General features: G+C 47.0%; 1 protein-coding gene across 4 annotated transcripts in view; it reads right to left on the bottom strand.

Annotated features, from left to right (window-relative positions):
• The window catches only part of Ptprn2 (protein tyrosine phosphatase receptor type N2), a 738,491-nt gene that overhangs the window by 245,551 nt on the left and 477,802 nt on the right, over positions 1-15,138 (bottom strand). For all 4 annotated transcript variants that reach the window (XM_052739188.1, XM_052739186.1, XM_052739187.1 and 1 more), the window contains one exon: positions 11,005-11,069. In XM_052739188.1, the coding sequence (XP_052595148.1) occupies positions 11,005-11,069 (65 nt within the window). The remainder of the gene's footprint in view (positions 1-11,004; positions 11,070-15,138) is intronic.

The following is a 15,138-nucleotide window of genomic DNA, read 5'->3' as shown; positions in this document are numbered from 1 at the left end:
CATCCACCCACCCATCCATCCATCCATCCATCCATCCATCCATCCATCCATCCATCCACTCACCTAGTCTTCCTGATTTCTCTGGTAATATTTCATGAGTTTTAATTTATTCTTTGATATGATAGAGGATGTAGCATAGATATATTTCTCAGAAGCTAACTTGCCCAAGTACTATCTTTTGGAAGTACTAGGAAAAAGACATTTCTAGGTTAGATGTGACCATGGTCAGTATGATGAATGAATTTTATTCCTCCAAAACTTGTATGTGAATCTCTGAGCTGAAGGTCTCTCAGAATGCGGCTGTATTTGGAGAGAAGGTTTTATATAGGGCACTAGGGGTGGGCTCTTATTAATAGAACTGGTGTCCTTATAAGAAGGACTTAGGACTCTGTTACATCTAAAGGGATGACTATTTGAGGACACAGGGGGAGGATGTCATCTATAAGCAAGGAGAGAGGCCTCAGGGGACCTGTGGGAACCTCTACACCTCAGTCTTAGATTTCAGCCTCCAGGGTTGGGCAAGGGTGAGTCTGCTGCTCAGGCCACTGTCAGTTACAGGGTCAAACTGTCACCACTTCCTCCTGCCCTCGGCAAGATGGATAAGAAAGGCACTAAGGCATTTCACCCATGGACCTCAATAGTTTCAGGTAAATTTGAGAAGCATATGATTTCAATTAGTTGTTGTAATTTTTCATCAGTTTACAAAGAACTGGATCTATGATGGAATCTTCGAACAGAATTTGTTTTTGTTGTTTCTTCCCCACCTCGTGTTTCTCTTCCTCCCTCGTGACTTCATACTTTTAAGGCTTCCTTTGTATTTTACCTTATTTTTTGTATATGTACACTGATGATTTTTAGGTTCAATGGGACAAATGGTTAGGTCTATAGCAGGTATGTTTGTTAGAGAATGACAAGTTGGAGAGATGAGATCCAACTTGGGTTTAAAGTCACTTAAGAAACAGAAGCACACTTTATTCCCAAGAGAGAAAGGTTCAGCTACAGGCCAACCAGTCACTGATACTGCCATTTCTAGACAGGACAGGGGCATCTCTGACTTCTGAGTACTATGGGTTGATTCATATCTTCCCCCCCCCCCAAAAAAAAATGCTTCAACCCTAGCTTTCAGTACCTAAATCTGTGTGGAAGTAAGACCTTGGCATATGTAGTCACATTACAATAAAGTCATACAAAGTAAGCTAGACCCTAAATCCAACATAGATTTTTCTTAATAAGAAGGGATCTGGGCAGTGGTGGTGCACACCTTTAATCCCAGCACTTGGGAGGCAGAGGCAGGTGGATATCTATGAGTTTGAGGCCAGCCTGGCCTACAGAGCAAGTTCCAGGACAGGCACCAAAGCTACACAGAGAAACCCTGCCTCAAAAAAACAAAAAAAGGGGGGAGGCATAGATACACAGATAACCACATAGCAATAAAGGCAGAAACTGGGGATGTGTACCCACAAGCTAAGGAGTGATGCATTAATTATTTTTCTCATAGCTGTTACATGATACTCGATGGAGACAACATAAAGAGAGGGAGGAGTTTCTTTCAGCTCAAGGTTTCTAGGCATTCAGATCATGGCTACTTGGCTCTGTGTCTAAGCCTGGAGTGAGACTGAGTATCAAAGTAGCAGGTGTATATAGCAAAAGCAGTTCTTCACTTAATGAAGTACAAGAAAGCGCCAGGTTATTCCTATTTCCTCTTAGCAGGCCCCACAATCCACAGTTCCATCTTATCTCAATACTCCATTCAAGGTTGACATTATGAGCAGATTGACCGACCATCCATTGATTAGGCCACAGCCCTCATGATCTAAGCTTCACCAACACCAGAGATGTTCTTTACAGGCAAGTCTGGGGTTTTGCCATGCAGTCTAGACTGTGCTCCTCTTGGCAGGCCACACCAGCTAGGTGAGAACTGATATGTGTTCATGTTTAATGAAGGGTCTACAGCTTTGCTATGGGCAGGGGTAGCAATGATACGTTAGACCCAGGTGCTACATGACTGCTGTGTTGTGTGCCCTTCCCTGCTGATAAGGTGCAAAAGTATATCAGTTGCAGCAGAGTATTTAGGTAGGCACACAGTTGCTTGTTTGTTGGAGAGCACTCACCCGTTTGCAGGTGGACCTCAAGTGGGCATGCCCCCATACCTTGTAGGGCAAGATGGTCTCTTTACTTGTGTGCAGTCAACACATGATTATTGGTGAAAGTATTAAGGCAACTCTATGTAGTTAAAAGGGAAGTTTATTTTGTGGGGTAACTTACAAGTAAAGGGATAGGTCACAGGGTCCGGGAAAGGTGTAGCGCAGTCCAGCGGTGTTCTCTGGAGAACTCTGCTCGGTCTACCTCCAGCATCCAGGATCCAGGAACCAAGAGAGCCAGCACATCTGGATCTAGGGTCTTAAGTGCTCCTGTCTTGGCTCCGCCTCATAGGCGTGACAGTTACCAGAAGCCTCAATGGGGGTAGTACTTCCAGGTTGAAGCTGGAACAGCTACCCACTACAGATGATATGAGCAGGCAGTGTGAGTGGGTGATGTGGGTCAGCATCTGTTCCGGTGATTTCCTTTCCTCTCTGTACGCAGCTCCAGGCTTCCCAGACAGAAGCATCACAGTAGGCTTTCCAGAATACTGTGGACTGAGTGCTTCCCATCCCTCCAGACCTCAGTTTGCTAAATGAAAACTAACTTCTGTACCCAAGCTCACAGGCTCCATGGACCCACAGGAGCCAGGAGCCGTCCTGCCCATGAAGATACTGGCCAGTTTGCCCCCTCTGCTTCTCCAGGGGAAAAGGGCAAAAGATGTCACTCCTGGGCCCAGCAGACAGTAAGTCATGCATGTCCCTGCAGTTGAAATACACATTATGCCTATTTTTATAAAATACATATGAAAACGTTAGGAAAGAACAAGGGGTGGGTGGGTAGCCACCATCAGATGTGACTTACTTCATTTTACGTGACTATTTACCTTGATATTGAATAAAAATTGAATTTGTTACTATGGCAACTGCTACATCATATGGTTGCTCTCTGCCTCTGAGTCACGGGGGAGCACGAAAGGCCCATGTGACACCAGGAGCTTGGTGTGCTCTGTGGTGGTTCAGGAGAGAAAGGTATTCACAATAAGCTCATATTTGCCCATACAGCAAGTGCAGTTAATTACATGAGGCACATTCTGGTGCGATTTCCTGTACCATATAGAACAGTGGGGGCTGGAGATGAGAAGCTGCTGCGGTCCTCTGGTCTGTCAAGTCAAAGCTGAACATCAGAACTGGGACTCAGCCCAGGGATGGGCTGCTGGGAACCTCAGCTTCTGTCTAGTCTGCTCACCACTCATGGGGGCTGTGAGGGGCTGAGCACGGAAAAGGGAGGTGGGGCCCTGATATCTAATGCAATTTCATGCAGATTTCCCTTTTCAAACACAAATTAGGAGTACTGACAAGTCAACAGTCTTTTCTCAGGCCTATGCACTTTTGCATTTAAGAGAAAAAAAATTGGCTTCCTTTGTCAGGAAATGCAGATTAGAATGAAATGAAGAGAATGTGTGTGGAATGGCGATGAGAATTCTGCAGGAGATGAACAAGCAGCACTCCTGATCCGACCCCCAGAGGGCAGCTCGGGCTCCTTCACTGTCCCCCATCCCTAGCCAGGGCCCAGTCTCTGCTCCTAAAGCCAGAAAAGGGGAACTCTCAGTGAGGAGCAGAAGGGGCTTCTGGTGGGACCTTATGCAACGCCCTGACGTCTGCTCTGTCTTGGGGAATGAGTGTGCAGCCTGTGGACTTCCCAGGTTCTCTGAGGGCCCGTGATTCCTCGAGTACAGCACTTTACCCTCTGATCATAGCAAGCTTGTTCATAGACTGCACATGAACATGGTAAGCCACGGGCTGTTGTAGCCATGAAGTAACCATACTTATTTCTCCATGGGGTCACCAGGAACCTGTGATCAGACATGCCCACAGCATCTTCTGGAGCCCAGTTCCTGATCTCCACTCAGACACTGGCCACTTGTGTGCTTGCCACACCCATTACACCCCATCCTTTCTTCACACTCTTGAACACGTGCTGCTCACTTGGTTCTTCTGAATACCTACAGGCCGGCTAAGGTACCCGATGTAGAGAAGGGAGTTCACTAGAGCTACAGTGAGGACGGCCACCCAAGGAGAAGCACCCACGCTATTGCTCAGAAACGGCACTCACTCACTCCACATTCCAGCTGAGAACTACAGTACACACTTCCCAATGACCAATGGCCATTTGTGACTCTAATGGCCACAACACACAAACAAGGAACCAAGAGGACTGACTGAAGGTCATATTCACTGGATCTGAGCCTGGAATCTAGGAAGGCCTGACCTGTGTCCTCATATATATCCACTAGGACCTAGGCTTGCAGAATCCCCTCCTTCTGTTTACAGGCTCACTGACCATTCTTATCCTCTCCATGCAACCCACTTCTGTGAAGGGCTTCCCTGAGCTCCCCCCAGCATCAGTATACCATAGCACCCTCCTCTCCTGTATTGCCTCTGCCAGTGGCACCCAATGCTTCTCCTCTTTGGCATCTAGGTGCATCCTTCTCTAAAGGCCAGGGTCAGTTTACATTGCTTATAGTGCTCTGCCTAGGAACGACATAACATACCCTGTGGGATTGTCACATAATGTGGCACTCCACAGAGGTCTGTTATTAATTTACTAAGGGGGTCCAATGGGGATACAGACTCACTAATACAGAACAAGGAAGACACCGCTGCTGATCCTGCTGGTCGAGCTGCTGCTGTCCCTGTCCTGCTGCCCCAGGCAGGAAGGGAACCAACTGCGAGCTGCTTGACACCGCTTGACCCGGTCCTGGCCACCCAAGAGAGAGAGAGAACGAGGACTCTCCCTCAGCTCTCAACGGATCATATAGGCAAACAAAGCCACGCCCTAGGGCTTGTACCTCAAAGCCATTGGCTGAATGGAACGAATTTCCACAACAGTCACAGACACATGGTGGCTAAAGACCCCAAAGTCACAATGTGTCAGATTCAGCGGTGACTTTTCTGACCCCACCCGTCCCCACGGCTGCCTATTCACATTGGTGTAGATGTGTGGTCATTTACATTTGTATGTCTTATTTTTTAAATGTAGATGGTACAACATGATACTAATGACTCAGAGATGTTCATATATGCCACACAGCATGAATCTCCTGGTTTTGATCATGTCCTACAATTACATACATGGATCCATGGGGGAGCCTACTGGGTGAGGGTTGTGTAGGGATTCTCTGATCCAGGCTGCAGCATCTTGAATCTATAGTTATTTCAAAGGAAGAGCCCAAAAGATACTGATGAACACACTTACAACCTTTACCCCCACCCCAGGATACCTGATCTGTTTGTACACCAATGTGTCTGCATATGCGTGGATGGCTACCTTAAAGGCAGATTTCTCTCAGAGATTTCAAGGAAATCACAGAATTCCACTCATTTATTACAGTATGGTCATTTGCCTTCTTACAGTTTTATATCTTAAGTCTCACACTCCTCCTTCAAACTCTTTCCTCTTTCATAAGGCTATTTATTCCTTTCATTTACCTGCTTGGTGAGTGGCCTCCTTAACATAAATGTTGCAAGTCCAAACCCTGAATCAAAAGATCAGGTTTTACGTTTTTTAGCACAGAGGTCCCTGATGCTTGATGGTTCTGCCAATTGGTTTGGCCCAAATAATCTTTCAGGATGCAAGCTCCTCCTAGCCATCTAGCGCCACTGGGCTGGGAATGTTTCTTTGTTTGCTGGTTTATTGTGTGGATGACTATACATTGCATGGGCACATGTATATGCACATGCCACAATACTTATATGGAGGTCTGGGGACAACTTATGGGCGTCAGCTCTCTCTCTTCCACCAGGTTAGACCCAGTGACTGAATTCAGCAAGTGCCTTTAGACACTGAGTCTTCTTGCCAGCCCTTGGCTGGGATTTTTGTGAAAGCAAATTAAAACTACAACACCTCCTTCAGCGGAGTGTGCCAAGGTGGAGAAAGTGAGCCTGTTGACTCTGTACCTCTGTCTTCCTCATACCTCAGGCTTTCCATTTGCTGTGATGAACCCCCACAATGCAGGGTCTCAATCAGGCTGCACTTCATGAGAGCCACACTAGTTCATGGGGCAGAGACACCATTAGCAGCTCATGGACTTCTAACGGATTTTGGAGATGGGCACATTTGTGCCATAAAATCTTCTTTCTTTGAGTAAAATTCTGCCCTGAAGCTAGGATTAGCAGAGGCAGAAAAACACAGAGCTGGTAGCAGCGGGTTGGATGGCTGTGAAGTACAGTTGTTGCAATTGTACAGGCAAACCTCCCCAACCCTTGGAGAAGACTGGAAACTCTTTGAGGGGGTTCCTGAAAACCCACATCTGACCTCTGCCACTCTAGTGGGTGGGAGGTCTCTCCCCAGCAGGGGGCACTAGGTTCCACCAGAGTAGCTCTTGCTCTGGTGCTCTGGGTCTCCTCCCTGCTGTGACCATTGAGGCCACCATGGTGATGCTGGGCCAGGTCTGTCTGCCTTAAAGGTTGGGCAGGTATGCCTTGAAGCTCTCTGTTCATGACCACTGGAAGCAGAGCTGGAAGCAGCCCCACTCCAAAATGAGTGGGACCCATGCCTGATGGAAATCATCTAGACTGGTTTCTTAACACATTCTGAGCTTTTCTTCAGGGCAATTATAATTGTCTTCTGAGGAAACGTGGCTTTATTAATGTGAGTAATATGAAAAGTTTCAAGGTATCAGAAATAAGATTTTGAAATACATCAAAATACCACCCATCTATTCGGGATGTGTGTGTACACCACAATCTCTTCATTTTTTTTTAATTTTGTTTTGAGATATTTCTATTTGGCTTAAAAGGTTTTAATTCTGCTATCTGTCATCACACATGTGAATTACAAGTGCCTGGAGCAGATCTGTAAATGCCGTTAGATTTCTAGCAATCACACTCCGCTTTACATTACAGAGTTGGGAATTAGAAGAATTAGAAATACACTCTTTAAAAAAAATCAAAATCAGGCTTACTGAGTGAGAGAATTAAAATTAGGAAAAAGATATGATTAGCTTTCTAAAACCTTTCTCAGCTTGAACCCTTTCTTCCCGTTTTGCTACTGTAAACGTTCTCTGCCCGTCAGAGCTGCTTCCAGCCTGGAGCTGGCAAGGGATATGCCAACGGAACATGTGGAGAGCTGGGCTCAAGGCCATGGCAGTGACGCCAGCCAACTCTACAGGTTCAAGAAGCACCAGCTTTCAAAGTGGCTGCTGGTTGAGGCAAAAGGATTATAGCACAGAGATCTGAAACAAGAGGCTATCTTCAGGGAGCACCATGGCAGCATGCCGTGCTCCTCTGAGGAGGTCCCTGCTGCGAGGAGTTGCCCAGGGAGAAGACATCTACAGTGAAGCACAGGGTTCCTCCCACAACACACGGTTGGGGCTGAGGCAGCAGGCGCAGGGTTAGAGAGATCAAAGCCAGGTCATGGCCAAGAGCTGAGGCCATGTTAGAGTTCTGGTGCCTCTACAGAGATGCGCGGGTGTAGGACCTAGGGTTTGGGATTTGGGGTTTCCATATTCATAGACAGCAACACGGCCTTGGAGGAGGTGGGAAAGCTGAGATTGGTAACCTTCACGAGCCACCTCACCTGAGAACAGAGAGCAGGCACCAGCCAGCCTCAGCTGTTCTAGGGAGTGGCAGAACTTCAAGGTGGGAAGCTAACGTAAAACAGGATCCACGGCATAGAGGGTCAGCGTAACACTCCTTACATAGAAACCTCACATAGAGGCAGGGACGGTAGCTCACACCTTGATGTCCACATGTGGGAGGCTGAGACAGGAAGACTGCTGAGTCTGTGGCTAGCCTGGGCTACAGAGTGAGACCCTCTTTTAAAAAACAAAGCAAACAAAACTGAAGATATATAAAACTGAAAAATAGAAACCAAGAAAGAAACTCATATTTAAAAAAAAATCAATACTTCCTTGCTGAAGATAAAGTCATCATTAAACAAACACACATATAAAAAGCAAAACAAAGCCAAAAGCCATGATAAACCACACAAGAAGAGTTAGCCACCATGAATGAGTCTGTAGGTGTGACAGGCAGTGGTATAGAAACAAGATTTGAAAAGATTAGGAGAATGCAGATAAAATTACAGAATAAATGGGCTTAAGATAACTAAAAATATGGATGGCACAAAGCCTGGAAAGAACGCAGGAGACAACAGGAAGGCTGCATAGATCAGTTTGAAGTAACACTAAGCAGTTCTGTTTTTCATCCTAAAAATGGGGGAAAGGTGTAACCTAAAGAAAATAGAGTCACCATTTGAGTGTCATAGCATGTTGGTGACAAAGAAAGAGGGGATTTGCAGGGTCACTTGAGAAGAGGCCTCACGGGTTGGCACTGGGAGCCCAAGCTGAGGTTAAATTGGAGAAGAATGGGAGATGGAGTAGAACCTATGCGCGTGAGGCACGCTCACAAAATGCCAACTGTGTCTAGTTTCTTTTCTGCACAAGATCTTCTGAGGTAGATAGTGACCAACCTTTGCTACAGTACAGGATACGGAGCCATGGGGTAGACACTGACTGCCTGTGTGACATCATAGCACACAGAGAGAGCCACAGGTGAGAAGAAAGACTACCCAGAGGCCATCACTGCAGAATGGAAGTGGATATTTAGGATGAGGAGCACACATGTAATAGCTGTAGTGGGTAGCCATTCCAGCTTTGATCTGGAAGTTTCCAACCCCCATTGAGACTTCGGCAACTGTCACGCCTACAAGGCGGGGCCAAGGGAGGCACCTGGGGACCCGAGATCTGGATCGGGGAGCACTCTCTCCGTTCCGGGACGCTGGATGGTGGAGGTGGGCCAAGCAGAGCTCCAGAGAACACCGCTGGACTGCGATACACCTTCCCCAGACCCCGCGACCTACCTATCCCTTAATTTGTAAGTTACACCATTAAATAAATCTCCTTCCTTTTAACTACGTGGAGTGGCCTTAACAATTTCACCAATAAATAGCGAAGAAAGCCTGGACTCCTTGGTATAAGGAAAGTGCTGGAGGTCAGAGGCGGTGGGGTAGAGTAAGGTGGGTCATTGGGAGGGTGAGGACACAGATTTCCAACCTGCCAGCTCCTCCACAAGCGGCCGCATGCTGAGCAGGCCACTGTAGAGCCTATCCTCAGGCTCAGGGTGGGGTATGTGAGTACGGGTCTTATGAAAGACACTAAGCAAAGCTTGGGAGGTGCCTGACAACCAGGCCTACCTTGGTCAATGGGATTGGCCCACCCCTACATTCTAGCTGTCCTGGAGCAGCTGGAGGCCACACTGCAATAGGAGATAGGGTATTCAGTACCCAAGTGCCTAAGTCACAACTGTCACCTCCCATGAACTGCTGGGTCTTATCACACACCTGAAGTCGACTTTCTTTTTTTTTTTTTTTTTTTTTTTTTTTTTTTTTTTTTTTTTTTTTTGGTTTTTCGAGACAGGGTTTCTCTGTGTAGCTTTGCGCCTTTCCCGGGACTCGCTTGGTAGCCCAGGCTGGCCTTGAACTCACAGAGATCCGCCTGGCTCTGCCTCCCGAGTGCTGGGATTAAAGGCGTGCGCCACCACCGCCCGGCTGAAGTCGACTTTCTAAGTGACTCACACACTCAATCCAGTTTCCAGGCTTTCTGAAACCGGGTCATACCAATGACTGTGGCCTAAGTCTGGGCTGCTGGCAATAGTTGGGTGCCACCATTGCTCCCTGAGGAAGAAATTGAACTGGAAGCATAGGCTAGCCCTATGTCACCACCTGCAGACAGGCAGTGACATCTAAGCACCCAGTGTCCAGCCTCCACACTGCACGTGTTCTCCATGACATGGCCATTGCCCTTCACTTAGATATAGATGATTCTGGAAGCACCAAGACTCTTGGCTTTTTTCTTCCTCTTCACTGGCTGCCAAAGAAACAGCAAACTGCCAGAGTGTCCTCAGCTGTCACCTGCTCTGCCAATCCAGGATGGGCCACCCTGGCCTCAAGAACACACTGAAAAGAGTGACATTTGTCAGGCCCTCAGAATGTCCTCTGACATTTCTATCAGCTATAGGCTATGACTCTCCTACACTCTGCTGTCAACAACTAAGACTCCCCAGGCACTCAAGCCCTCTTAAGAGCTACCTGGAAATCCAGGTCTCCGAAAACAGCCACCAATTAAGCAGCCACTGGCTCCAGGAGCCAAAGATCTGGTTGCGGAATCTGCGAGTCTCTAAGTAGCTCCGCAAGGACAAGCCAATGTATAGCAGGGGACACTTACGAACAGGCGCTCCTTAATACTTAATTAACTTTAATGGCAAGTGCTGTGAAATTTGAAATTTCAGACACGAGAGCACAGATTGGCTTTGGTCCATGCTGACTTAGGAGTGGCTACATGCAGCTCCCGGGAGGAACCTCAGCCACTGTGACATGCACAGTTCATTACGCTGTCACTCGGCCAAGAGAGCGGCCACCAGCAAGCACTGAGAAGACAGTGTCTGGTCCGGCAGCGATGAGGCAACTGCCGCACACCCAAGAGTTTGACAGCATTGAATCAGTTCGTGGGTACATTCATAGCTCCGTGCTTTTGTTCAAACACATGTTTAAACAACAACACTGAATTCCCAAGGAAACAATGATTTCCTGGAACTTACTCATTTTCAATAATTTAGGTAATATAAGACATCATCTTTTCTGGACACTCCCATTTTTGGTTAAGTGTAAAAGATTTTTCTTGGGGAGATACTGAACTATGATTTCAAAGGTAACATAACCAGTCACTTTTGCCTACACCACACCGTTCACCAGCATCTATAAACACTGGGAGGACTGATCTCCCACCAGCTGGGCCGACAAAATGCTACTTGGATTAACAACACAATGAACCAAACATACACTCCTGGATTTCACCAGTCAACCAGCACTGTGGCACCAGACATGGAGGCATCGCATGTGAGAATACCTCTCCAGCTAACTCACCGGCCCGATTCCGCTTTGAAGGATTGTCAATCCAGATGTCTTCTCCAGCTGGTCTTTGTTGTCAACTGTGAGGGGAAAAAAATCAAAAGAAGGTGGTCAGTATAGAGAGGACATTTGAGAGTATTCTATTCTACTGACAAATTCCCCCAAACAACTGCTTGGGCAGCTGACTTAACGGAGGTGCTCTGCTGAGCAACAGGTGGGTATTGGGGACCCAATGCTTCACTCAGTCACTGGTCTGTCTCAGCTAAACACCTCGTCACTTTCTTCTTCTTCTTTTTAAAGTTATTTATTTATTTATGTATTTATGTATTTATTTTAACCCCGGCTGCAGTTTCCTCTCCCTAGCCCCATCGCCCAAAGCCCCTCTGTTCCACCTCCAACCCACTCCCCCCGTTTCTGTTTAGGAAAGGGCAGGCCTCCTATGAGTGTCAGTCAACACGGCAGACCAAGTTGCAGCAAGACGAAGCACCTCCTCATGCTCAATCATACCACAAGGAAACTTGCCCACCTATGTTCATAGCAGCTGTTTTTTAACTTTGTCTTTATGTACTCTTTGTGTCTTTCACATCCTGCATCTTGATCCCATTCATTTCCTGTCCCTCCATGTCTACCCTCTGCCCTTGCAGCACCCCCTCCCAAATAAAATTTAAGAGAAAAAAAAAAGGGAAAAAAATCTCGTCATGGGAGTTGCAGTGTGACACAGTGAATCATGCAGTAACCGTTTTGTCCACATATCTTTACCTACAAGTGTTCGTTGCAAAGAGTCATTGATGCGGTTCGAGGCCTCTGGTTTCTGCTACACTATTGATCCTGGGTCCTCACTGGAACTCCACTAGGTTATCCTGATGTTACCCTCTGTTGTGGAAATCCTACAGCTTTGGGTCTGCAGAACTGGTCCCTTCATGTGCTCCAGCAGATCACAGATGGGGTTAATGTTGGGGTGGGCCACCCCAAACCCTAGTTTTGGGCCTGGGTAGTTGCAGGGTTGGTCAGCCAGCCAGCTCCCTTGTCCTCACCCCCAGGGTGAGCTCTCCAGCATTGCCCTGGCTAGTTCACCCCTTGCAGTCGATGAGCAAGGGGCGGGGCCAGTTCTTCTGCTTTCACATCCTTGGGGTCGGTTCTCCCACACCTACACCTTCAGGGCCAGCTCTACTGTGTTGCCCAGGCATGGTGTAGGGGCCACTCTCCTGAGTGCTGCAGCAGATAAGGAGCATGGCCAGCTCTCCCACCTGCCCCAGGCATTGATGGGCATGGGGGAGGGCATTTCTCTCCCACCCATGCTGCCACATGACAGGTGAGTAATGGGGACAGCTCTTCCATGCTCGCAATATCAGGGCTGGCTCACCCATACCTCCACCAATGGGTTGACTCCATTGTGTTGCCCAGATGAGGTGCAGGGCCTGCTCTCCCAAGTGTTGCAGCTGGTGGGGGCAGGGACAGCTCTCCTGCCCTTCTGACCTCAGGGTCAGCTTTCCCACCTGCCTCAGTCATTGAGGGGCAGAGGAGGGAGGGAGTCATCTCTCTCCTACCTATGCTTCCACATGACAGATGAGTAATGGGGACTGTTTTCTCATGCTCACAGCTTTGGGGCTGTCATACACTACACTTTCTATATCATCTTTGAAAGCATGTCATTCTAGGCAGTCACCAGTCACTGAAGATTTGATGGGAAATTATATGTAAACAGACTTTACAAACTGTAAAGTCTTATTTTAAAATGGTGTAATGCTATGTATATGTATATGCCCTTTGAGAAATAACTTAAAAAAAAACTAGTACTGTATACACTTAGAAAAAGCTGCCTGTGTGCTTACATCATAGGATCCATGAGTTATTTTACTCCCTTTTAATCCATGCCCCTATCAGAAACATCCTATGATAATTTTGTTCCAACAAAAGCCTACCCTCATCTGCTCCTGACTTCACATGAGGAAGACTTTCAGAGAACAAATTCTATTTGATATCATGCCAGAAGAAATGAGCTTGGGAAACAATTAGCAGATGCAAATGAAGTCTTAGCCGTTGTAATGCCAGGGCAGCAGCCTCAGCAGCCCCCACTTCCCAGAGAGGAAGCATGTCACCAGGCAATTGACCTTGGCTTATGATTCAGTAGAAATATTCTTTTGGATAAAGCTCATGTCATTTTGTAACTAAAAACCAGAAAAAAAAAAAAAAAAGAAAACTCAGATGTTCCTGAAAACCCTATCAGTGAAGAGGGCACTGCAGTTGTGATTAGTGCAGAACAAGACGGCAAGAAAAGAGCAGTCGCCCTCACCTCTTATTGTACTACACCTGCATGAAGCTTGGGTAATGAAATTACATCTTTTAGAGGGATACAAATGAGATCCCATTACAGCCTGCCTGCCCTCTCTACCTCCAGGGCCTTTCACTGCCTTATAGAAAAAAAAATCCCCTTTTAACAAACAGACACTATTTTTTACACATAGGTAATTACCGCTGTCCTGCAAGAGCAAGGTGGGCCTAAAGCGATCCAGGATAGGGCTGAGATATTTTAGGGTACCTTCAGATGGCGGGGAGATGTGGGGTGGAGGCAATGATGTATAGACTTAGAACTTGGGTGGCAAGAGATCATTCCTTGAGGTGTAAAGCGATCAGTAGTCTCTTGTACTGTCTGGTGGCTACTAGTGAGCTAACTGCAACTTTCTAAATCGACTGACCAAGGGCCTACAGATGGGATCTATAAACACTCCAGTTCTTGCTAGAGACCAGAGATTTCAGACTTAGAGAGTTTTTTAGAAAAAACAGCGAGCCAATACATAATTAAATTGAATAATCCAATCCAGTGTCAACAAGCTCTTCCTAGAAAAGCAGGAGAGTATCTTAGGCCTGGTGGGTAGCATTCCTGGGGCTCCTTGGTGTCGCACACAGCTATCTGGGTGGTTGTTCCAGTGAGAGCTTGGTTAGCAGCCCAGGCTGAGAAGGCAATTCCTCCAAACTCCTGAGAGGGCACTAGCTAACAGGCAACTTATTCCTTGGCAGCTGAACTTGCAGACCATAGGGATGCCCTGTATAGCTATAGGAAGTGGATCACCATCACCCCTGCAGCCTGGAGATGTTGTCCTGGGAAACCACAGATAAATGCTCTTGGGTGAGGGCTCTAGGTATGAAATCTCCTCAGGAATTCTTCAACTCGGCCAATTTGGAAATTTCCATTTGATGTATACACAAGAGTGGCTTTTGATAAATAAACCTGAACAAGTTCAGTCAACAATACAAACAACTACAAACAATTACAAAGCATTCGTTACAGCTTGATTGACAGCGTGGCCTTTCAGTGTCTCACCCACCACTGCTCAGCAAAGCATTTTCAGTATACGACCACATGTGCTTAGACTCTACAGGGCAAAGCCACACAACTCACCATGCCTTTTCCAGGGACAGACCACTGTGCTTTGGATATGTCTCCCACCCCCTGAATACAGTCTGGCCAGTTCAAGACTGTTGGTATGTGAGTGAGACGTCATCTGACTTTGCATGGTCTGGTCATGAAAGCATACATGAGATTTTTAAAAGTGCAGAGCCAAGCTGGGATGTAGTTCAGTTGGCAGAGTCCTTGTTGAGCATGCGGCAAACTCTGGGATGCAGCAAGAGGTTCACAGTCACCCTCTGCTACACACCAAACTTGAGGTTAGCCTGGGCTGCATGAGAACATGCACCCTCCCCCCCCAAAAAAAATAAAGAAAGAAGACAGACAGGAAGGACCTGGTTCATTCTCAAACTAACCTAAGACCTAACCTAAGACTAGTCTAAGTGTACACTGGAATCTAAATAACGAAGTAAATAAACAATAATAAAGCATCCACCGAACACTTGCTTTGGCTGAGCTCCAAGGCCGGCTCAGTTCACAGCTTCTCTTGCTGAATCCTGGTAGCCACCAGACTACAAGCTCCGATGTGTACTCCAGAAGTGGGACAAAGGATTCCCATCAAGAGTATTGCTGAGGAAAGAGGCTGTGTCTCTGAGCCCTGGAGCCCAAGCCACTGTCATCCATGGCCTTTATCCTTAGGGTCCGTGGCAATCCATAAGGAGCAATGCCCTCACAAGCCTACCGAAGCATTGATATTTTTCGAATGGGCCACTCTGAAAACCTGGGGGTTTGAGAGCTGGCCT

The sequence above is a fragment of the Peromyscus californicus genome, unplaced genomic scaffold, assembly GCF_007827085.1.
Source record: "Peromyscus californicus insignis strain IS unplaced genomic scaffold, ASM782708v3 Scaffold_15__1_contigs__length_86483966, whole genome shotgun sequence".
Lineage (NCBI taxonomy): Eukaryota > Metazoa > Chordata > Mammalia > Rodentia > Cricetidae > Peromyscus > Peromyscus californicus.
The sequence above is the reverse complement of the archived record's forward strand: the minus strand, read 5'-3'. Positions and strand labels throughout refer to the sequence as shown.